Source organism: Tachysurus vachellii, chromosome 23 (assembly GCF_030014155.1).
Source record: "Tachysurus vachellii isolate PV-2020 chromosome 23, HZAU_Pvac_v1, whole genome shotgun sequence".
NCBI classification, from domain to species: Eukaryota; Metazoa; Chordata; class Actinopteri; order Siluriformes; family Bagridae; genus Tachysurus; species Tachysurus vachellii.
The window spans coordinates 16,495,405-16,520,404 of record NC_083482.1 but is presented as its reverse complement, the minus strand read 5'-3'; the positions used below and the strand labels follow the sequence as shown (position 1 = coordinate 16,520,404).

At 42.2% G+C, this 25,000-nt stretch overlaps 1 protein-coding gene across 1 annotated transcript in view; it reads right to left on the bottom strand.

Annotated features, from left to right (window-relative positions):
• Nucleotides 1–25,000, bottom strand: part of adamts18 (ADAM metallopeptidase with thrombospondin type 1 motif, 18) — a 40,349-nt gene that overhangs the window by 9,740 nt on the left and 5,609 nt on the right. The window contains exons 4-16 of the mRNA XM_060859329.1: nucleotides 16,348–16,621; nucleotides 13,128–13,327; nucleotides 12,830–12,913; nucleotides 12,102–12,261; nucleotides 11,905–12,010; nucleotides 10,098–10,235; nucleotides 9,823–9,976; nucleotides 7,975–8,070; nucleotides 6,913–7,061; nucleotides 5,097–5,269; nucleotides 3,881–4,011; nucleotides 3,125–3,248; nucleotides 2,769–3,016 (exon numbers count right to left, since the gene is read on the bottom strand). Of these exons, the coding sequence (XP_060715312.1) occupies nucleotides 2,769–3,016; nucleotides 3,125–3,248; nucleotides 3,881–4,011; nucleotides 5,097–5,269; nucleotides 6,913–7,061; nucleotides 7,975–8,070; nucleotides 9,823–9,976; nucleotides 10,098–10,235; nucleotides 11,905–12,010; nucleotides 12,102–12,261; nucleotides 12,830–12,913; nucleotides 13,128–13,327; nucleotides 16,348–16,621 (2,037 nt within the window). The remainder of the gene's footprint in view (nucleotides 1–2,768; nucleotides 3,017–3,124; nucleotides 3,249–3,880; nucleotides 4,012–5,096; nucleotides 5,270–6,912; nucleotides 7,062–7,974; nucleotides 8,071–9,822; nucleotides 9,977–10,097; nucleotides 10,236–11,904; nucleotides 12,011–12,101; nucleotides 12,262–12,829; nucleotides 12,914–13,127; nucleotides 13,328–16,347; nucleotides 16,622–25,000) is intronic.

The following is a 25,000-nucleotide window of genomic DNA, read 5'->3' as shown; positions in this document are numbered from 1 at the left end:
AGGGAATGAGAAGTCAGAGTTTGATCAGGAGTAGCTAAGTCCAGGAGAGCTGTAGCGTAGCATCAACAGATGTATTGATGATGTGCGAAAATCTCGTTCACACACCGCAGCTGCTTCGTTTCCAAATATCCATGTACCACTTTTTAAAACTATCCCTCTGTGTTCCTGCACACGAATTTCAGCCAGCTTTAGACCTGTGAAGACGCCCGATTGTGAGTCAGCCACAGTGACCTCTTTATCGTCTGTCCTCTGTCCTGCGGATCAGGTGGGTGGTCCTCCAAAACCCCTCACTGACTCAGATTTGGGACAGAACCGAGGAGGAAGTCCACTAGACCTGAGCCAGGGTCACGGCACACTGCCCGAGGTTTTGGCTCTAATGAAGTGGAAAAGACCAGAAAGAATAGGGCCTTTGTTCTATTCTTAAAGTCTGGGGATTTTTCCCTTGTACAATCTGGCAACCTCGAGCCTGAAGGGAAGACAGTGACAACGAGGTCGCAAATAATAAATTATACGGAGGACATTCGAAAGTGAAAGGTTATTTTAATGCCCATGTTCTGATTCTGATAACGATGTCATTTCTAAAGCAAGAGCTCATTCATTCATACACACATTTTTCTGACACACCCATCTATGTGACTCGAACAGAATTATTACAGCTTTAATAGCCCCGAATTCTGTTACATCACTTTATCATCACTTCTGATCAATATACAGCACATTTCTGAAGTTCACCACAATGCACTGCATTGCATAAGTAGTTCGAACGATGTGAAACACCAATAATGCACTTTTAAATGATAACATCTAGGAAAGTTTCCAACTGTATTACAAACGATTCGATTAGTTTAGATCACATTCTCAACCAATCCCCAAAGCAGAGATTAAGTCTACACACCACACAGCACCCCCCTGTTCTGACTCGCCTCGCTCCCTCTGAACTCGGAGCGTGTTCACGTTTTACAGGAAGCGGCTGTCAGATTATCTCCGAGCTTGTTCACAAAAACACAATGACACTCTTCAGTCTGGCCGAGCAGAACAGGCTCCGCCAGATTAGTGGATTAGCTTCACGCTAAAGCTGAACTGGGATCAAATTCAGCGACAATGTTTTACACACAGGGTGAGGAGATGAACAGAGGTGTGTGTGTGTGTGTGTGTGTGTGTGTGTGTGTGTGTGTGTGTGTGTATGAGTGTATGTATGTGTGTGTTACTTATTAATCTCTATGACCAAAGGAATGGTGGGTCCCCATAAATCAGTATGGTACTTATTCGGATAATAAGTCCTAATAAACCACCCGTAGCTGTGTGTGTGTGTGTGTGTGTGTGTATGTTTGTGTGTGTACAGTATGTGTGTGTGTGTATGTGTATGTGTGTGTATGTGTGTATGTATGTGTGTGTGTGTGTGTTACTTATTAATCTCTATGACCAAAGGGAATGGTGGGTCCTCATAAATCAGTATGGTACTTATTTGGATAAAAAGTCCTAATAAACCACCCGTAGCTGTGTGTGTGTGTGTGTGTGTGTGTGTGTGTGTGTGTATGTGTGTGTATGTGTGTATGTATGTGTGTGTGTTACTTATTAATCTCTATGACCAAAGGAATGGTGGGTCCCCATAAATCAGTATGGTACTTATTTGGAAAAAATCCTAATAAACCACCCGAAGCCGTGTGTGTGTGTGTGTGTGTGTGTGTGTGTGTGTGTGTGGTGCCTCTATGGGTTCTAGAGGTGATTACTACAGGTGATAGTGATTTTATTTTTCAGCAATGCTTGCACTACTTTTACGCATGCAGTTGTGAAAAGAATGTGTGTGTGTGTGTGTGTGTGTGTGTGCTGGACAAGATGCCAGGCTCCAGGACCACGGTGAACTCGAGTGACCCTGCTTTACTCGACCACAAGCAGCTCCAAACCAGAATGAATGTTTGGTCTGGACTGAACCATTTCAGGACCTCATCACCATGTCCGTGTTTATCCTTTTGTCCTTACAGATGTTGTGTTTCTCTACCGAACTGTGTGTGAGAGTTCCTGTTCAAATGCTCTCAAATGAATAAATCAGTTCCCAGGTTTTGTTATCGTCGTGTTGTCCGATACAGGTCACATGATCATTATATATATTGTATAATGTGTGAGGAATAAACCACTGTGTGTTGTGCTGTTACAGGAAAAGCATCACACAGGTGTTGTGATGAATTGTACAAACTGGTTGGTTTCATTTCCCTACAACAGCATATCCTGAAGTCTTCTACTCTTATAATAATTTCATCACAATTTTTATCTGTTTATTTTACATTTATTACATTATAGTGACTGTAATCATTTTCTCTCTCTTGAATATAATAAGACAAAAATAATCAGAGCGAATACACAAAGCATAAACTCCTCTGTGCTGAAGATGTTCCAAAGCGCTGACACTGGAGACTCCTTCCATAAATGTTACATAAATAAACGCATTTTTCTATACGGGAAACTTTGTGGCTTATGTAAATGAGCTGTTGCTATAGAAACATATTAATGTGAGTTTGCTGTCCGAGCTGCCTTTATGTTGTCGTTTTTCAGTTCTCTATGAGCTTTTTGCCTTTTATGGCTTTGTGTGGGCGTGGCTAAAGGGAAATCAGCTTTCTGTGAACGCATTCGGTTTGGACTTTGTCCAAGTGTGAAGAAAATGAGCAAAAAGCTTTTTTTTTTTTTTTAAATACATTTTTTGTTTAGTTTGGTGATGAAAACAAGGCTCACAGTCGGGAATCTTAAAAATGCTTGTATTAAAAAAAAATCACCTCGAAGACGAGCGTCTGATTGGTCGGACCTGGGGCATACAGGCTCTCCGGCTGATTACTCGAGCGCTGATACAAGAACGTGGTTCCAGCGAAGTTGAATCTTCCCGGCCAGTCCACTGTCCAATCAGAAGTCAAGAAATAAGAGCCGCGTTTCTGTCCTCGAACCGCCAGATAACCGCTGGAGATCTCCGTCTCCTGAACACGGACACTACGAGCTCCTGCAGGAACCGTCACCACCGGATAGTACTCTGGAGACGGAAGGAACATATCGCTCTTATTCATGTGTGTGATCAAAGCTACAAGCCCCGCCCCTCACCTTAACTCTGACCAATCAGTGAGTCGTGCTGTGACTTTACCGTTGGCTTGATGCTGGAGGTCGTAGCGGCCGCTGTAGAGTCGGCAGGTGGAATTGTCTCCTTTACACACACCGCAGACATCCAGAGCCGCACCGGAGCCCAAAACATGATCACAACCCACCGACTGCAGAAGAAAAGAATAAACACAGGCAAAAAAATTAAAAAGGAAGTGGTTTATTCCAGTCTTATGCTCATCTAAAGAGGATGATGAGAAAAAGAAAGACAAGTAACAGAGGACAAAAGCAGTGGAAATGGAATTAGGGAAGAGAAAACGGCAGGGAAAAATTAAGTAGAATAGAAAGATGAATTGGGGGCACAGTGACTTAGTGGTTAGCACGTTCGCCTCACACCTCCAGGGTTGGGGGTTCGATTCCTGCCTCCGCCTTGTGTGTGTGGAGTTTGCATGTTCTCCCCGTGCCTCAGGGGTTTCCTCCGGGTACTCCGGTTTCCTCCCCCGGTCCAAAGACATGCATGGTAGGTTGATTGGCTTCTCTGGAAAATTGTCCGTAGTGTGTGAGTGTGTGAGTGAATGAGTGTGTGTGTGTGTGTGTGTGTGTGTGTGTGTGTGTGCCCTGTGATGGGTTGGCACTCCGTCCAGGGTGTATCCTGCCTTGATGCCCGATGATGCCTGAGATAGGCACAGGCTCCCCGTGACCCGAGGTAGTTCGGATAAGCGGTAGAAAATGAGAGAGAGAGAGAGAGAGAGAGAGAGAGAGAGAGAGAGAGAGAGAGAGAAAGATGAATTCAGAGCCGTACCTCACACACACCATCGATACACACATCCGGCGTGAGATCGGAACACCGCGTGCCGTCCTTCACCTTGCTGGACATCGCAAAGAAGAAATCAAAGTCCTCTGCGATGCAGTAGAGCTTACAGATATCTTCATCTGTAGACAAGGAGGAGGAGGAAGAGGAGGAGAAGAAATGAATCACAGCAGAGCTTTAATAACAGGATTAAACCCCAAAGAGGAAAAATAAACAGGATTAGTGCTTCGTTAAGAAAGACACAAAACAATCCAACAGCTAATGTATTTAGTTGGCAGAAAGTTCAGGATGATGTAACGACTCAGTTCTGCTACATGGGAGGTTCAGCTAGAGAGAGATTTAGAAATAACCTAAAGTAACCTCTAAGTCATCAGTCACATCAGCCACACAGCATAACACAAAGCAACACACAAACAACAACAAAACAAACACACACAGATTGTGAAAACACACTGCACAACACACAACTCATAACACACAACATAACACACCACGCAACACACCACAACACGCAGCACCCTGGCGGATCGTGCAGGTGGTGAAAGAAGCTCTTCAGCTGAAAGGAAGCTTCACAAACCATCACTCAACGTTCTCCTGAATATAAACTATAAAGTGTTTAAAACGACAGGAAGTGAAGAGACGATCATCACAGCATCGGAACTGACATCTATCACAATGAAATTCTGCCAGGTTTGAGAAATACAATCAACGCTCCGTCTACAAAAGAGCTCAGGCTTCAGAACACCGAGGAACAAAGTGTGTGTGAGAGCGCACTGACACTGGAGACTCCTTCCATACACAAACACATCACACAAATATTCACCCACACCAAGTATTAAAACGAGCGAAATTGTTTAAACCCGCGACCAATCAGAACGGAGAATTCTGTTAACTCAGGAACGTGTGTGTGTGTGTGTGTGTGTGTGTGTGTGTGTGTGTTTGAGGTAAAACTCTTCCCTTAAGCTGCTTTACTGATCCATCAGCACGAGCAGCTACACGTCTAAACACTAAATCACGATCATTACGCCTCGGGTGCAGTGAAGCAGCGTTACAGCTAAACATTTGGCACAACTAACTAATACAGAAAACATGTCGTCATGACGACGTCTCATATATATATACACACGTTAATAAACTTCACCTCACCCCCAGAGATCGCATGTCTAACTGCATGTTTAAATGCTAAATGCTTGGGAGTCGTTCCTACCCTCCACTTTGGTGTACGGTTTCCATTTATAGAACCAGCCTCGGAACGCTTTGCTGTTGTACTCGGCGCACTGCTGCGCTCGGAATCCCACAGCGTCTCGCTCACACGGCCCGGTGTTACACAGCTGGTACAGTCGACTCGAACCCTGGCAGAATCGCCCGCTGTGCTGCGGCCTACACCGGCAAAACACGTTAAGATTCATTCGGTTATTAAATCCAGTCAAGTTCTGAGTCTGTATTATACACAGGAATGATTTAATACATTAATTAATTAATTAATTAATTAGAATTGACAATTAATCAATCAGTTGCTGTTTTTATTAAAGCTTGTGTGTCCTAAATAAAAAAATGTACTCATGTTCGTCCATCGATAGTTATTAACACTCTTAAGCAATTAAAAAGCTGTTTTTTTAAAATGTCCAAAAAAAGTGTATAAAAAAATTCATAATAATAAATATATGATTAAACTCAATATACATTTAATATATAACATTTAATTTCCCAAAATCAACCCCATGTTTTATCTCAATTATTGTCTGAAAGGAAAGGAAAGGAAAGGAAAGGAAAGGAAAGGAAAGGAAAGGAAAGGAAAAGAAATGAAAAGAAAGGAAAGGAAAGGAAAGGAAAGGGAAAGAAAGGAAAGGAAAGGAAAGGAAAGGAAAGGAAAGGAAAAGAAATGAAAAGAAAGGAAAGGAAAGGAAAGGAAAGGGAAAGAAAGGAGAGGAAAGGAAAGGAGAGAAAAAGAAAGGAAAGGAAAGGAAAGGAAAGGGAAGGGAAGGGAAGGGAAAGAGAGGAGAGGAGAGGAAAGGAGAGGAGAGGAGAGGAGAGGAAAGGGAAATAAAGGGAAAGAAAGGAGAGGAAAGGAAAAGAAAGGGAAAGAAAGAGATAAAAAGAAAGGAAAGGAAAGGAAAAGAGAGGAAAGGAATATATATATATATATATATATATATATATATTTATGTATGTATATATATTTTAATTATATTATTATTATTATTAAATATTATTATTATTATTATTATTTTTGTAATAATAATAAGAGATTAAGAGATTTTGTTATATTTTGTCTTTACAGACATTTACGTAACTAAACATCAAATCAAATTTTTATCTTTAATTAAATGGCAGTGTGACGTCTCAGATTTACAGCCGCTGAAGGATTTAATAACACCAGAGTGAAACGTGATCACGGAGCTTTGAGGGCTTTTTGTTAAGATTGTTGTTTTTATTGTGTGTTTGAGATGAAATCTTAGAGCCATAATAATCCCTTATAAAGTTTTTATGCATTTTAATAAACACGTTACTGATATCTACACAGTCATAAAGCTATAGACATAAAAACTGAACACAATATTAATGATTAATATTAAATCTCCTGCGTCTTAATTCGAACCCGAAGGAACTTCCTAAAAGATCGGCACCACGATAAACACTTTAAATACCTCCGTGTATGAAATAGCGTTTCTCTTGTGTGCACTTTTAAAGAATTTAAAAAAGAAATAAAAAAAAGAAGAATTTTCCCTCTGAGTGTTTCATACGATCTCATAAGCTATAAAACATAAAACACAAAATATTGTGGTTAGAATGTACAAAAATTGAACGAATCATTCCTAGTTTAGAATTAAAAAAATAAAAATAAATCAATTAAAAAAAAACATTCAACACATAATAATGAATAACTGATTTCCTTTGTTTGTTTTTTTATTAATAGAAAATAATTACGTTGATAACTTTTCCGTTTCATACATTTTTCTATGCTTCACTCGATATTCATAAAATTCTTTTAAAACTAAAAGTAAATAAATAAATATATTTACCTGGGACTGTTACAGGAGCGTTCCCGATACATGACTCCGCCCCCGCAGCTTCTGGAACAATCCGACCAATCAGACCACCCTGACCACTGACCGTGAATAGCCTTGGGCCCGTGATCCCCGTACTTCACGCACTGCCCCTTACGACACCACTGCATTATGGGTAACGATACAGAACACGCAGTCAGGTGATGTTTTATATGTTTAACAAGTAACTGAAAAGCAGAACTCGATCATTTCAATTATCTGTTTTTTTTTAATGTAATCAGAGTCGGATTTGATTCGATCTTAACTATGTACAACAGACAAAAGGTTAGGATTTAGTTTCAATGTTAGGATGTTTCATAGAATTATTTAGCTTCAATAATACTGCAACTAAATACTGAAAGGCAGCAGATAAAACATACAAGACTGTACTCAGATGTATTAACTTAAGCTTAGAGAGAGAGAGAGAGAGAGAGAGAGAGAGAGAGAGAGAGAGAGAGAGAGAGGAGGAGGGGCTGGGAGACAACAGAGTGTGTATCTGTAGAAGGATCTTGAGTGTGTTGGACTGGGACAGAGACCAGCGTTTCACCTGGAGAATAGTGCTGAGCCAAACCAAGACACACACACACACACACACACACGCACAGCGAGTTGCTTGATTCTCTTATGCAGAATTGATGAATTCTCTTATTCATCAGTTCTCTGTGTGTGTGCATGTGTGTGTGTGCATGTGTGTGTGAGTGTGTGTTTGTGTGTGTGTGTGTATGTGTGTGTGTGTTTTCGGGGTTTTTTTCAGTCTGACTGAAGTGTTAAGGTCAATGTTCTGATTAATCCTGCGTTACATATATGAACAACACCTTGTGTTATTTATCCGGTTACAGTTTCATTAAATGTTGAACTTTTGTTTCTGTGAACACTCACGTTGTCCAATTGTATGAAGTGTTACATTATATCCAATCAGCAGCAAACAGTACCGCTAGCCCCGCCTCCAAATTCCTTTACCTCCTGTAGGATGCTGTAGGCTTTGGATGATGGGTGCAAAAAATTGTGCACGAGGTCAAAGCTCACGGTGTCACTCACCATGTCCGGTCCGCATGTCGTCCCCTCAGCAGCGGGCATGAACTTGGTCTCGCACCGATGACCCAACCGATGGCACCATAACGACTTACAGATGTCCTACAAAGAACACACAAACGCACACGCGTACGTTAATCTAGAACAATGCAGCTTGGATTAAATTGGATTTTATAGCAAGCGAGTGAGTGAATTTATATATAATTAATATTTATTCTGAAGTGTTAACCTCCTTTAACCAATCAGATCCTCTCAGCTAAAAATGATCACTTAACCATTTCTCTCTCTGTCTCTCTCTGTCTCTCTCTCTCTCTCTCTGTCTCTCTCTCACTCTCTCTCTGTCTCTATTTCTTGCACTCTCTCTGTCTCTGTCTCTCTGTCACTCTCTCTCTCTCTCTGTCTCTCTCTCTCTCTCTCTCTCTCTCTCTCTCTCTCTCACACTCTCTCACTGTCTCTCTTTCTCGCACTCTCTCTGTCTCTGTCTCTCTGTCACACTCTCTCTCTCTCTCAATCTCTCTCTCTCTCTCACTCTCTCTCTGTCACTCTCTCTGTCTCTCTCTCTCTCTCTCTCTGTCTCACTCTCTCTCTGTCACTCTCTCGCTCTCTCTCTCAATCTCTCTCTCTCTCTCTCTCTCTCTCTCTCTCTCTCTCTCTCTCTCTCTCTCTCACTCTCTCACTCTCTCTCTCAATCTCTCTCTCTCTGTCTCTCTCTCTCTCTCTCTCTCTCTCTCTCTGTCTCTCTCTCGCTCTCTCTCACTCTCTCTCTGTCACTCTCTCACTCTCTCTCTCAATCTCTCTCTCTCTCTCTGTCTCTTTCTCTCTCTCTCTCTCTCTCTCTGTCTGTCTCTCTGGACATGAAACAATTGAACATGAACAATTAACACTTGCCTATGTGTTTCGGACTCTCTGCTATGAACTGACCCCCTGGAAGCTCTTATTAATGTCTATAAATCTCATCTTTTTTTCCAGAACAGGAAGAATCAGTGTGCCTGTGTAAACTTTCCTAGCATCTTCTTCATTCATCCTGAAGCCATCCCAAGCACGCTAATCCAGTGTTGTTAGCACCGCTAATTACTCCCCCGGACGCTACGTGACGAGGACACTCAACTCGGTAGGAAAAAGAAAACAACATGGCTGGGCGTCACCGGACACAATCCCACTAAATTAAGATGTACAGCTGCTTTCCTGGGAAGTTGGCTTCCAAAAAAACGCCACACAAAGACTTTGTAAGAAAGAGGCTGTAGCATAGCGGCTAATCCTGCAAAATAACCCACACACCGATCCGCTTCCCAAGACTTAATACACAGCGCCTCAGTGTTGAACCACTCGACATTTACATGTGAATGTGTGAATCAGACGCTGAGCTGATGGAGGAAGCGAGCGGCTCTTCTCTTGGCCTGGGACGTGGGAGCCGTCACTGAGATTTTGGCTCAGAGTGTCAGCGATGAGGACGATGAAAACCGCTGCTGCTAGCGAGACTTAAATAAAACTCTGACTAACATAGCATTAAATTGTTTCATGCTCACAGAAGCAGAAAGCAGAAGCTGACCATCATTCATTCATCTGACACATTTATTTTATTGCTTTTTACATAAAATGAATTTCAGATAAAACCTTTTGAAGAAAATCGTTAAAGTTTGAACTCTGAAGAGAAAAAGAGTCAGATTTGAGTCAGTCATGTGTGTCCACATTCCACGGCTCTGAACACTTACTTTGGCTTTGAAAGTTTTTAAAAAGTGCACAGACAGACAGACAGACAGACAGACAGAACCTCAGAAGAAGACAGACAGAAGAAGTCTTGGCTGAACATTAGTGGCCGCACTTTGTTTTTAGGAGTTGTTTATCAAACATTACCTTGACAAATTCGAGTCTGCACATCTTGGCTTTGGAGCCGAACTGCCACTTGCACTGAACGTCCGCATCATAGATCTGCCCTGGAAGCTGCTCGGGGTATTTGTACTGACCAATCATCTTCGGCTCGTCAACCAAACACAAGGCCTGAGCTGTGCTGTGAACAACACACACGTATACATGCATGACATTACCTCTCCGTGTGTGTGCTTCAGTGTGTGTGTGTGTGTGTGTGTGTGTGTGTGTGTCAGTGTGTGTGTGTTGAACATCACTCTAACCCTAGGAAGCGGTTGAGGTACTGGCGGCTGCAGGACGACCAGGAAAACACGCCGTTATTCCCCGCCAGAGTTGGAGACATGATGTTCCCCTCCGCCTTCCTGCAGGGATTCCCCTCTCCGTCGTGGATCATCCCGAAACTGAGAAGGAGCAGAAGATCAGGTGTGAAATATACACACTTTATCTCTTTTATTATTATGTTGATGCTGTTATGTTAAGGCCCAGTCCTTATTGGCTGAGGTAACTACTGTGAGTGGACAAAAACAAGGTTTTTATTTAATCCCATCTTTCACTTCCCTTCATTATTTCTCTTTGTATTCACTGATTATAGAAAGTTAAAACAGCTACTGAAGAGAAATAAAATCCACAAATGTGGAATGTGATACGGAATTTAACTCGTTTAAACACTTTTCATGTAGTTTTATTGAATGTTATTAGAAATGTAAGAGAAAAAAAACAACTTTTTATCGATTTTCTCTGTTTTTCTGTAATGTAATTGGACCTGTAACCCGCCCCTGAGGCACTCCAATGTTTACAGTGATTTCTTCCCCTTCGATTACACAATAGTCAAATAAATCACGTGTGTTATCATTGTATAAATGGCTTTGGTCTTCATCCTTGTGTTTTGCTCTACTACATTTTTTCAAATGTACCTACTCATGTAACACCTGCAAGCTCCTCACAAGTGAAATATGAAATCACGTCAGCTCAGTCTGTCAGCGCTGAACAGTTTTAAGATGATGGACTTTCTTTTTTGCCCTGAAGTCATTTCAGACATCCCTATAACAGCGCCTTTTATCACAGCGATGTGATTACGCCTTCAGCAGCGATGGACCTCAGCAGCAGTTCTCTCTGAGCTCCTGACAGCCTCAGAGAGAAGAAAAAAGCAATGAATCAGTAATCTCCTGTCAGATACACACTTTCTTTTATCTCAATGGAAACGTATAAACACAAACAGAAGCCTGTAGCCTGCGGTACTGCCGTAATGAGGTCTGGCATAATTCTGCAGCTCATGTGTCTAATCTAAGAGACTTTGCGTGTTGGTATTTTTATTTACATTGGATTCAGACTCATGTAAAAAAAAGAAAGCCTGGTCAAGGCCACACCCCCTTACTAGGATTTTTAGGCACAGTGGCTACACCCCCTTGACCACGATTGTCTGCACAGATGCCACGCCTTACTAGAATTCTAACAGAGACCACTCCCCATTTACTTGGATTCTCAAATACAGAGGCCACACCTATGTCTCTACAACTCTGACACACAGGCCACACCCCCTTCACTAGGACTCAGGCACAGAAACAGGTCACACCCCCTTCACTAGGACTCAGGCACAGAAACAGGCCACACCCCCTTCACTAGGACTCAGGCACAGAAACAGGTCACACCCCCTTCACTAGGACTCAGGCACAGAAACAGGTCACACCCCCTTCACTAGGACTCAGGCACAGAAACAGGCCACACCCCCTTCACTAGGACTCAGGCACAGAAACAGGTCACACCCCCTTCACTAGGACTCAGGTACAGAAACAGGCCACACACCCTTCACTAGGACTCAGGCACAAAAACAGGCCACACCCCCTTCACTGGGACCCAGGTACAGAAACAGGCCACACCCCCTTCACTAGGACTCAGGCACAGAAACAGGCCACACCCCCTTCACTCTAACTCACACACACCCTGTTTTATAGGACTCAGGGACAGATACCACAAACCCTTCACTAATACTCAGTCACAGAGGCTACATCTGTGTTATAGAACTCTTATCTTCTCATGCATATGTGTGTGTTCATGTGTGTGTACACATACTTGTGCCCTGACTCATGTGCGATGGTGAAGGCGAGTCCCAGTCCGGTGTCTTCGTTTATGGTGCAGCTGCGATATTTACTGCACATCCCACTGATAGGTGCGAAACCTACAGGGCGGAGACAGGGATGGAGTCAGGGTGGAGTCTAATATGGTGTATATAAGTGACGGTGGATCAGTTTGCGTTACAAACCACTTACCCAAAGTGTCACACGGTTCATTCTTCCACGAGCAGATATCAAGGCCCGTGAGGAGAACAGCGTGATCGTGTCTCTTGCCGTTTTTCCCCATCAGCCCCGACTGCCACTGACAAAAACTGTTAAGTGTCTGATCAGCGTGGTGAGAGATGGAGAGATCCAGCTGAGAGAGAAAGAGAGAGAACGATAGAGATTAAATAGAGATATGGCAGAGATTAATGAACAAAAACAAAATAGATGAAAATGCTTCATTATCCCTTTTGTTTTTTTTATTCAGTGATAAGGATCAAATATCAAAGGAATTCTCTGGAAGCAAGATATAAGGTGGAACTTATTATAAATTTATTTCTTTCATAAAACCTGAATGAAGCACTGATACAAAACAGCGCAATAAAAACATAACGTGTTCAAATATTCATGTTGTGGACGAGAGACAGTGAGAGACAGACAGACAGACAGACAGGCAGACAGACAGACAGACAGACAGGCAGACACATGGAGACAGTCAGATGGACAAAGAGACAAATGAACAGAGGGAGGGAGACAGACAGACACTGGAAGACAGGAGGGGGCTGACATACAGCGACAGGGTGATAGACAGAGACAGAGTGGGAGGAAGACAGACAGAGACAATAAGATAAATATAAAGACAGACAGACAATCAGACGGAGACACACAGGGTGTAAAGGATCTTTCATCACAAACATAAGCTCAGATCAGCTCCATCTTACTGGCTCTTTCTCGAGCAGGAGGAGGCTGACCACCACGATGTTGATATCTGACCCGATGGTGCCGTCTTTAAACAGGCTGGAGACCTGATTAAAACACACACACACACACACACACACACACACACACACACACACAGGCTTTACACAACGTCTTTAGTCCTTTATTAGTGATTCTTTATTAGTGATCGTGTATGTGTGAGTGAGAGAGTGAGAGAGAGCGTGAGAGAGTGAGAGAGAGAGCGTGAGAGAGAGAGAGAGAGAGAGAGAGAGAGACAGATAAAGGCTGGTCTTCTCTCACCATGTTCATGATAGTGAGGATGTAGGTGGTGACGTTTTCACGCCCGTGTTTCTCCACCATCTTCCTGTCGGCCACCACCAGAGTTTCCACATTCAGAGCTCCAACATTATTAGAGGAGATCAGTGAGCGCTTTATTCGGCCTGCAGGCTCAAACTCATCAGGCATTACAAAGTGATCCTCTGCAGGGGGTTTAGGAGTGTCTGTACCCCAGGAGAGAGAGAGAGAGAGAGAGAGAGAGAGAGAGAGAGAGAGAGAGAGAGAGAGAGAGAGAGAGAGAGAGAGAGGTAAATAGATACTCACAGACAGGGTGAGAGAGAAACTGATAAAGTAATAGAGAGAGACGGAGACACAGAGAAGAGAGAGAGAGGAGACTAAAAAGAGAAAAGTAACAGATAGACAAAGAGAGAGAAAGGGATAAAACGACAGGAAAACACACAGACAGAGAGAGACCAACTGATACAGATAGACAGATAGAAAAAAAGACTGATATAAACAACAAGACAGATAACAAAATGATAAGACAATAAAGCAACCACAGAGACAGACGGATAGACAGACTATAGCTTAGAAGATAGATAGATAGATAGATAGATAGATAGATAGATAGATAGATAGATAGATAGATAGATAGATAGATAGATAGATAGATAGATAGGCAAACATAGACTGGAAAAAAACTGAAGTGAGATGGATAAGACAGTGAAGTAACGGACAGATAGACAGACGGATGGAGAGATAAGTAACTAAACAGCCTGATATACAGGAACAGAGAGAGAGAGATAATGAACTCTGTGCTCAGTGGTGGATCCAGCAAACAGGAAATATTCACTTCAGCATCTGTTTCCTCTCATTCACTCATTCATCTACTGAAGGAGGAGAAATTCCCACTGAACAGTGATGAAGATCCTCAGATACACAGAAATGTGTTGTTAATAAAATCAGCACACACTTAGATAGAAACCCTCACAGACAAAAAGACAGAGACAGACAGAGAAAAAAAGAGACATATAGATGAGACAGACAGACAAAAAAGATAGAGAGACAGACAGAGATAGAGACAGTAAAACAGATAGAGAGAGAGACAGTAAGACAGACAGTGAAAAAGATAGAGAGACAAACAGAGAGACAGACAGTAAAAATATAGAGAGAGGCAGACAGAGAGACATACAGTGAAAAAGATAGAGAGAGACAGACAGTAAAAAAGATAGAGAGAGACAGACAGAGACATACAGTGAAAAAGATAGAGAGAGAGACAGACAGTGAAAAAGATAGAGACAGACAGTGAAAAAGATAGAAAGAGACAGACAGAGAGAAAGACAGTAAAAAAGATAGAGACAGACAGACATACAGTGAAAAAGATAGAGAGAGAGAGATAGAGAGAGAGAGAGACAGACAGTGAAAAAGATAGAGAGAGAGATAGAGAGAGAGAGAGAGAGAGACAGACAGTGAAAAAGATAGAGAGACAAACAGAGAGACTTCTTTCCCACAGTGATGTAGACACAACACAAACTTTCAAAGTTCATACAAAGTTCATACACAAACTTTAATCACCTCTGTACAGTGACGCCTCGAGACACGAGCGCTCTGACATACGAATGTTTTGAGATACGAGCTGTGATTCGACCAAATTTTTGCCTTAAGATACGAGCAGATTTTTGAGATACGAGCATCCGAGCCGCCGAAACAAAGATCCCCAACAAGACACATGCACGTGCATGCATACACACACACCCGCGCGCATGCACACACACACACACACACCCGGCACATGAGGCCTCGTCAATGTGTCAGTGTGAATGCTGAATGTGAGCCATGACATCAGAGGATTCCTTAGATGAGCTTTTTGCTGCTTGAGTTCAGCTTCATCTCTTCCTTTTCCTACTGAATAAACAGTCTCGTAATCAGAAATCAAGCAAAATCCACAATATTCAGAGTAAACTACACACACACATACGCACACACACACACACACACACACACACACACACACACACATATAAAGCCGCCTTTACACTGCACACGACAAACGACGGCCGATAAACAGGAAGTCATTCACTTCCTATGGAGAGTCACAAAGGCGCTGCGTGAGGTGCCGACCATCTGCGTCCGTAATATTCAGATCCGTTTTGAGCGCTGGATCCGTTAAAAAATTCGAACTTGTACGACTTCACCGCATCCGATATGCCGACCGGACAGGTTTTTATTAAAACGACCGGCTGATGTTAGTGAGGAAAGAGTGACAAAAAAGGCAAAAACAAGTGAAGAGAAAAGCGATGAAGAAAAATTAAGCAAAATGAATGTAAAGAAAACAGAAATTGTAGCAGTTAAGTTCAGTTAAGAGAATTTCAGTTAAGTTCGTTAATTTTGATGAAGTTTAGTTAAGTTCCATTTAAGTGTAAAGTAGCATTAAGAGTGCGATTAAGTGAAAGTTCCTCCTAACTCCTCCACCTGTTTACTCCTCCGCCTGTTTACTCCTCCCTCAACCTCCGTGCACATCTTCTGTAAAGTAAAACCATTTTATTTTTTAACATTCTCTTTTTTATTTGTCATTTATAAATACAGGTACTGGGGGTCACGGTGTCTTAGTGGTTATCACGGTCGCCTCACACCTCCAGGTTCGGGGTTTCGATTCCCGCCTCCACCTTGTGTGTGTGGAGTTTGCATGTTCTCCCCGTGCCTCGGGGGTTTCCTCTGGGTACTCCGGTTTCCTCCCCCGGTCCAAAGACATGCATGGTAGGTTGATTGGCATCTCTGGAAAATTGTCCGTAGTGTGTGATTGCGTGAGTGAATGAGTGTGTGTGTGTGCCCTGAGATGGGTTGGCACTCCGTCCAGGGTGTATCCTGCCTTGATGCCCGATGACGCCTGAGATAGGCACAGGCTCCCTGTGACCCGAGGTAGTTCGGATAAGCGGTAGAAGATGAATGAATGAAAACACATAAACAAAACAACTGGAGTGGAATTTTGCGAGCTGGAACAGATTAATGGGATTTCAATTAATTTAAACGGGGAAAATTGTTTTGAGATACGAGCAATTTGAGATACGAGCAAAGTCACGGAACGAATTAAACTTGTATCTCGAGGCATCACTGTATTTCTTTACCAGGAGGTCTGATCTTCTTTCACTCTGTATTTATTGCCAATCTATTTTTTATCTAGTCATGGATGTTGTTCTGCTGCAGTTTGAGTGAAATAGGAAAAGGAGTAAGCGTCCTTACATACATTGCTTGCGGCGCCCACAGAAGTGCTGCCTCTGAAACTTCCCGTGCTGGTAGTCATGACGACGTCGATGATGTTGATGTTGATGATGATGGTACTTGTGGCGATGCTTGTCTGTTCTATCTGTACTGTATCCGTGGATGCGCTGTTCTGCTGAGCGTTTGTAAATGACGTGTGGATGGTGTCCAGCGGGGGCGCTGTAGTTGTGCTCCAGTGCCAAATGTTTGGGTAGAGGGGTGATGAAAAACTCCTCACTCGACATCCGGATCAGACCTGACTGCAAAGGACAGAGAAAGAAAATGCAGATCAGACATAACATGACTATAGGTTTAGGTTTATTGATGTCTGAGGGAATGTTGTGTTACAGACCAGACCTCGCTTTTGGAGCTCAGACAAAACACAGAAAAAAAACGCAGATCGGAGTCGAGACGTAAAGATCAAAAGAGAGAGTGTCATTCCATGCATTCTTTACTTAACTGGCTAACAAGGCAAGTCATGCGCTTGTAGTCAAAGAAAACACATAACGAGGCCAAATCGATTCAATCAGTCAGTAAAAATGCGCCAAATAAATCTGCGGCACTAAATCGCGTCGCCGCACACTTTAGCTGGTTTACCGCTAACACTCGAGAACGCCTCACACGTGATGTAGATGAAAACACGATCAGTGTGAAACTCAGACTGGTGAATCTATAAAAGGTTACTTATCCCACACCCACATGTAAGTGTGTTTTTCTTTGATCGTGCTGGTTTCCTTCCATTTAGTCGCTTTATTGGTCATTTTGTTTCATCGGTTTGCTCAAAGTGAAGGTTTCTCGGCTCCTGAAGAGTTCCTGTGGTAAAAACTGGTTTAAGCTTCTATTCTTTATTCCCAAAACATGTCTAAAGATTCTGAGTTACTTAAACCATATTTTTCTGAGTATGTGGGCATAGGAGTGTGTGTGTGTGTGTGTGTGTGTGTGTGTGTGTGTGTGTTTGACAGCTAAGTGAAGATGGAGGTCGATTGCAGGTTTGATAAATGAGGTGTGAGTTGAATCAAAACTTCACCTGTCATGATACCAACATCTCTCTCTCTCTCTCTCTCTGTCTCTCTCTCTCTCTCTCTCTCTCTCTCTCTCTCTCTCTCTCTCTCTCTCTCTCTCTCTCTCTCTCTTTGTCTCCCTCTCTCTCGTTCTCTCTCTCTCTCTATCTCTCTCTGAAAATAGCCAGCGACTCAGCTGTCCGGACCGCTAGGGGAAGTTCATTCCACCATCTCGGTGCCAATAAATATTTATTTATTTATTTTGGCTTTTTATTTTGTTCAGTGGAAAACAAAATCAAATCAGTCTAGTGCTGTTCAAACATCAATCTTTGAATTTAAGACCGTTTCAAAGCCTTTAAATGAAAGGAAAATATTTTAGAAAGCAGAAGATTTTGTTAACAAAAAAAATAAATCGATAAAAAAAACATTTTTAAAAGGTAAAAATTCAAAATATATGTCCATAATTTCAAAATAAAATTAGTCAGAAAATTATTATTTTGGTTAATTTAATAAAAAAAAAATACTTTTATACAGTAGCTATAAAATTGTAAAAAGATGGCCTGGACACATCAGAGGCACCAGAAAATCATTAAACAGTGAAGAGACCATGAGAGAGGCTTCAGAGTGGGAAAGTAAACACACCCCGGGTTGAAGGGTGAAACTCTGGCAGTCTGATGGCAGATCGTTACGGAGTCGTGGGCCACTGGATCAAAAAGACAACGGTCCCACATCATCGTCACCTCGCACACCCTCTGGGCAATTAACACGGCACAGAGCTTCTGAAGCTCCCGTCAAAACGTTCGGGGTGGAGACGAGAACAGCCGTGTTTACTGCGTGACTGCACAGTAACAACACAATACAGTCATTTGATCCAAACCCACATGGAGGGATGAGTGAACGAACAGAGAGAAAGTAACCTCACTCCTCGTGTTTACTACGAACAACGAGACTTTTTTTTACATTAAATTAAACAAATTAAAAAGTTAACAAATAAATTAGAACAAATAATTAGCAAAAAATTTAAAAAGCAACCGATAGATGAGTAATAAGTCTATAAAACCTGTACTATGAGCTGTAGGTGAGCTGCTGTCAAGTTGTGTTATTAGCTTATGTTGTTTTGCTAGCATTATGAAGCTAATGTTACAACTAACATAATGGGTAACATAATACCTCATGGCAGAGATAAGATTATAGATGATGTCACAGTGAACTGCTAATATTACGGCTATAATTATAGCTAACATCACCGTTAACATTATACCTCACAGTACAGCTAATAGTACAGCTAAATTTACACCTAATGCCACAGTGAACATTATAAATCACTGTGCAGCTAACGTTATAGCTACAGTTATGACTAATGTCAAAGTTAAAATTATATATCACAATACAGCTAACAGTACAGCTAACATTATAGCTACAGTTATAACTAATGTCACAGCTAGCATTATACCTCATATTACAGCTAATATTACAGCTACCATCACAGTTGATATGGTAGCTCACAGTGCAGCTAACATTATAGCTAATGGCACAGTAAATAGCTAATATTACAGCTAACTGTATAGCTAACGCCACAATTAGCATTATACCTCATAGTACAGCTAATATTACAGCTACCATCACAGTTGATATGGTAGCTCACAGTGCAGCTAACATTATAGCCAACGCCACAGTGAATAGCTAATATTACAGCTAACTGTATAGCTAACGCCACAATTAGCATTATACCTCATAGCTAATGTTACAGCTAACGTTATAGATAACTTAACCATTAGCATTATACTTCCCATTACAGCTAATAGTACAGCTAACGTTATACATAACGTCATGGTTAACAATGTAAATCACAGTACAGCTAACAGTACAGTTAATGTTAGCGCTAAAGTTAAAACTAATATCAACTTTAGCATTATATCTCATAGTACAGCTTATACCACAGCTAAAGTTAGCGCTAACGTTATAATTAACATCACAGTGAATATTATATATCACAGTACATCTACAGTAAGAATATGATAACACTGCTAATGCTAAGTGGTGAATACATCAGAGTGAGTGCTGTGTACACTATATAACTGATGAGAGGGAGTTATAAGAGGCGTACGATATATGTGTATATAGTTTAAAAATGTGTTAGATGTCTTAAAAACCAAGTAACAAATAGCTACACGACCGCTCGGTGTAACACGACCTTCATGGTTTAAATCCTCAGGAAAAGAACGTAGACAAACGGTTTACTGGTTATGAAAAAACGCTACATGTAAAACTCCACTGTAATTTCAATTCACTAATAAAAGGGAGTTTCTGTGTATTTATCATCAAACGCCAAAACTGACCCTGTTATTTAAACCGGGAAAATTATACACTGCGTCTCCCACGGTCCGTCCGTGTGTGTGTGTGTGTGTGTGTGTGTGTGTGTGTTTTAGCATTATCAGTCATTAACATGTATGCAGTAACGTAGCTTATGTTACGGAAAGCTTCGTTTTTTTGTGCGTTTGTGTGCGTGTCATATTTTTAGTCGCCATGGTTACACTGATAAATCCACACAAGTCTGTGGAACATCTTTAAGATTCCAGGTTTGATCTGGAGTCAGACGTTTTCCCTACAAAACTTTAAGGCAAAACACAGAATCCGTGCCGAGCATCACCGTCCGTTAGCGTCGGAACAAAAACGTTACAGTCGTCGTGGTTTCCGCCTCTTTTGGCCAATCAGCATCCAGAATTCTTAATGTGCTTTTTTTTTTTCATCTATAAAATCTATCGTATGCAATGAACCTGTGTAAAGAACTTAATTATAAAGGACATTCGATCGTTTTAGGTTCTCGCCTCACGACTCACGCCTTAATTATCTAACACATAAAAGACTGGTGTGTGTTCAAGAATAAAAAGATCGAAAACGTTGACTTCAAGCTCGGCTCTCTGACTCTCTTTTTTTTCTCCTTCTTGTTGATCTTCACATTAAATTTACGGCACACGAAAACGTGTCATTACGATCGTATCATTATCGGGTCGAGGCGTTTCTATAAAGGACGCCGTAAGTACGATCTTCGAGAGTTGGGGGAAAACAACGATAGTTCCTTCAAACGTGGAATTTTGTTCATTCATGTGGTTTGACACTGATGTCTGAGGCAGACGTTCTCAGGTACGCGTGGACGCCTGGATGTCGGGGGTCGGCTCGGGTTTAAATTTCACCAAAACTCCCCCCGACTTTAGAGACGCTCCGTACAGAAGACCCGCAGTCTTCGGAACTTCGGGAACCCAAACCACTGCCTTTTTTTCTTCATGTGGTCTCTCTCTGACTACACAACATTACCAGTTCTGACCGTTTGTGTCTTTTGCGCTAACATGAGCAACAATTTATTGCATAGTTTCGACCCAGGGGAAAAAAAGTCTCATAATGAGCATGCTGTTCTGATGTAAACTAACTAGTTTCAGGGCTCACAACCGTGATATTATATTCTAAATTAGTAAGTGCTTACACAATGTTAAAGGCCGAGGAGAGAGCGGCGAGAAACCAGAGGCTGCTTATTATCGAGCGTTTAAACACATCTGGACGGCAGCAGCACTGCGTCTGACCACAGCGGCGTTTAGTGTGGGAGAGAAGCATCGTGGGTCAACGGGGTTTCCTTTAAAACGAGTCTTTAATGCTGCACGGGGACGGAAAAGAGCGATTTGAAATGGCTGGTGTTTGTAAATGAGAAGGAAGCATGATGTTAGGGATGTTCCAGCTCTCCCACCTAAGGGATTACACACTTTTTTTTGAACGAGAGAGACTACACACCCATTTTATTTTACACTTTTAGGCATAAAAAAGTAAAATTCGGCCTGAAAGCATCACAGACGCACCGTTTTTATGTTTTGTATTCTATATAATATCCTAATCATATCACAACGATACGCAACATTTCTCGTTGTAATATGTTATGGTTTCTATAGCAACATCTCGTTCACCGGGACTTGTAAGGTCACGTAATCTGATTACAGAGAAATGTGTTTGTTTGGAAGGAGTCTCCAGTGTCAGGGGTTTATTTTCTGAGGTCTTTCTGAGATCACAGAGGAGTTTAAAGTTCTTTACGCTTTCCTGAGAGACAAAAAAACGCCAGTGTTTTTTGTCTTATTAACCTCAAGAGACAAAAAAAATCAAGTGTTTTATATGTTTATAGCATGCAAGTGAAACCGAGTGGCTTCAATCGACAGATAAATCATGCAGTGTGTGTGCATGTTTTTTTAGCATTAAGTATCAGTCATTAACATGTATGCGGTAATGCATCTTATGTTACGGAAAGCTTCGTTTTGTGCGTTTGTGTGCGTGTCATATTTTTAGTCGCCATGGTTACACTGATAAATCCACATAAGTCTGCGGAACCTCTTTAAGATTCCAGGTTTAATCCGGAGTCAGACGTTTTCCCTACGAATCCGTCCGTTAGCGTTAGAACAAAAACGTTACGCTCTTTGTAATTTTTGACCAATCGGCATCCAGAATTTATACTGTACTGTTTTTCACCTATAAAATCCATTGTGTCTTTCTGGGTTTTTTTTTTTTCTATCTAATAAAAGATCCTAAGTAAAGTTTTTATTAAAGGACATCCGGTTGACTCGAAGTGGCTTTAACCGACAGATAATTCATGCGCTTCTCTTTTTTTCTAGTGCCACAGATTTTTTTGTTGAGGTAAATGTCACATTTCAAACCGATCTGTGACGTTTAAAAACAGACAGAACCCATCTATCAATCTGTAGACACCCATTTTATATCCTCTTTGTCGTCCTGGAAACATCACAGATAACACTTTTATTTTTAACAATCTGATAAATCCAGAAAACTGAAGCCTTTGCTGCTTTTCCTGCAGGGTGGATCACTGACGTGTGACGATCCCTAACCCTCGGAAAAGTCCTACAGGGTTATGAATTCGTGAATTTCCGAATGATAAACCCTCGATCAGCCGGAGTGACGACGCAGAGAGACGGAGCTCTGATTTCCCATCCAGAGCTGAGAGTGTCGTGGAAACACCAGCATTAACCTCAGAATCTCTACAGTTTATTTTATTAAATGAATGTTTTCATGTTATTAGTTTTTCATATTTTCCAACCACTTGAGTCAGTTCTGTTCCCAAAATAGAATTACGGTTGTAGACCAGTTTAAACCAGCGTAACCCTGACCAGGCGGTTACGAAGGATGAGCACTGTAATCACGTAATCACTGTCTTCATAAACGTGCTCTACGATCGTTCGCGTGAACGTAACGCTGTGTTCGCCGAAGGTCGCCGCGTGACTAGGAAATGTAACCGATGTCAAATCAAAATGCCGGCTTGCAGCATAACGAGTAAAGAAAACAGCAATTCTTTCCTTTATTATGAGCTTTACGGTAAATATAACTAAGACTTGGATGTGGTAGCGTAGTGATTAAGGTGTTAGTTTACTAATCAGTAGGTTGTGAGTTTGAATCTCAGGGCCAACAAGCTGGGCCTTTTTTTTTAAAACTATTTCGGAAATTTCTATACCTCTAACCCAGGTCCGGATTGTTCCTCCTTTTTAAATACGTTCCTTTCACCAAGTTAAAAAGAAATGTTGTGAACAGTCTGCAGCCTAAATATCTCCAGGAGCACTACAGCTACACAAATAAATAAATAAATAAATAAAAAGGTTGAAGCTCGGTGCGTGACGGCTGAGGCCCTGATGACATCATCCTCCTGTTCTTATTTAACCGTTTGTTTTTTCTGCTCAGGAATCATCGTCGAGCAGCAGCACAGAAACGCGAATCACGAGACGTCTGCTGGGATCAGGAAGCGTCCCGAGACGTGTGTTACGCCTCGTACGTCAGCTTCTTAGACGCTCGTTAGTCACAGAGGCTGTGAGAGCCGGAGCACAATGCCTCGTGATAGGAGGCGATGTGAGCATGTGAAAAAGCCTCGCTAGGTTGGCTCTCTTGCTCCGGCGTTTTCTCTGACAGCCACTACATCACTGTCACACCACAGTCTGCTGGGGGACGGCCCCTGCCGAATCCACGCTCCATGGGGAGCCTGAGAGTTATGAGAGGGCTGTTTGTAGCTACAAAGGAAGCTATCAGAGACACACACGGTGCACAAATGGCCTCCTCTCCACCTGCGAGTCTCGGCTGACGTCTTCTCCTCGTTCCGAACAGTTTAAAAGCACTAGGAACAAATCTGGACTTCGACACCAGCAGTCGTGCCATCCAGCGACTAGCTGCTCTCTTGCTGCCGTCTAACAACAAGCACTAAAAGCGTTAAAAGTTTTATTGACATGTTAAATGCTGGGGCTTTATGCTGGCTTGGGGTTCAGAGCAGTTCAGTGTTGTTAGTTTTATAAGAAAAGACTCCAAACCACACCATAATTACGCTTGGCTTCGACCGCACGCTGAACTTTTGTTGGTTCTGCCGTGTTGAGAAACATTAACGCTGCGTCTCGGCTCATAAACTCAGTCAGAGCCGTCAGGACGTCACGGGAGCGAGTGGCTCGTGTGGAATCTTCTCGTCGACGCGCTCAACATATGTTCTAATCCTGCAAGCTCCTCTAGCTCCACAGCCCAGATGTCCGACTGTGACGATTAGCTACTTCTCTCTTTCTCTCTCACACACACACACACAGTGGGAGGCATCACATAACTGGTTAAGTGGAATCCCACACGTTAACACGTCAGCCTGAAGCAGCCGATCCCACGCTGGATAAACACAGCTGAAGTGCTGCAGAGACAACACACACACACACACTTCTGTCCACACTTCATACATTCACATACACATACACACACAAACACACACTCGCTGCCAGGAGGTGAGATAGTGGGTCATGGGATGTTTGTTAAAGGAAAAAAAAAATCACTCCCAAAATATCTACACCTTTACTCAGATCTAGTGACGTGACGTACGGCTAAGTACGGTGACCCATACTCAGGATCTGTTCTCTGCATTTCACCCATCCAAAGTGCACACACACACACACACACAGCAGTGAACACACACACACCGTGAACACACACCCGGAGCAGTGGGCAGCCATTTATGCTGCGGCGCCCAGGGAGCATTTGGGGGTTCGGTGCCTTGCTCAAGGGCACCTCAGTCGTGGTATTGCCGGCCCGAGACTCGAACCCACAACCTTAGGGTTAGGAGTCAGACTCTCTAACCATAAGGCCACGACTTATAATGATTTATATCATTTTATATATAACGATTATGATTAAAGGAGGTTATAAGCTTCCTTTGTGTTTAAGCCACAAGGAGAAAGTGAACATCTTATCGTTTAAGGATCGGTTATTAAAACAGAGAGTCTTGAGCACAGAGAGAGTGTCTGTAATGTACAGTATGTCGGTGGACTGAGAGAGACTCTGGATGCTTCTTCTTTTCCCAGCTTGTTAAAACTCGCCAGTTCATGCAGGATTGGCCGAACGGAGCCAGAAGGCGGGACTGAACCTGTCACCTGGTGAACCGAAGCGTGAAAGTTCAAAGCCGAGTTTCTTTTCTGAAACAGACGTCGGATCTGTTTAAAAAACAGAAAAAGTGAGATTTTTGCTGACCTCAGGGCAGGAAAGAGCAAAACTCTCCTGACACACTGCAACACGGAGGAGGAGCGTTTCTGTGTGTTTGGGTTTTTTTTTTTCAGGGTGAAAGAGGGACAGAAATCC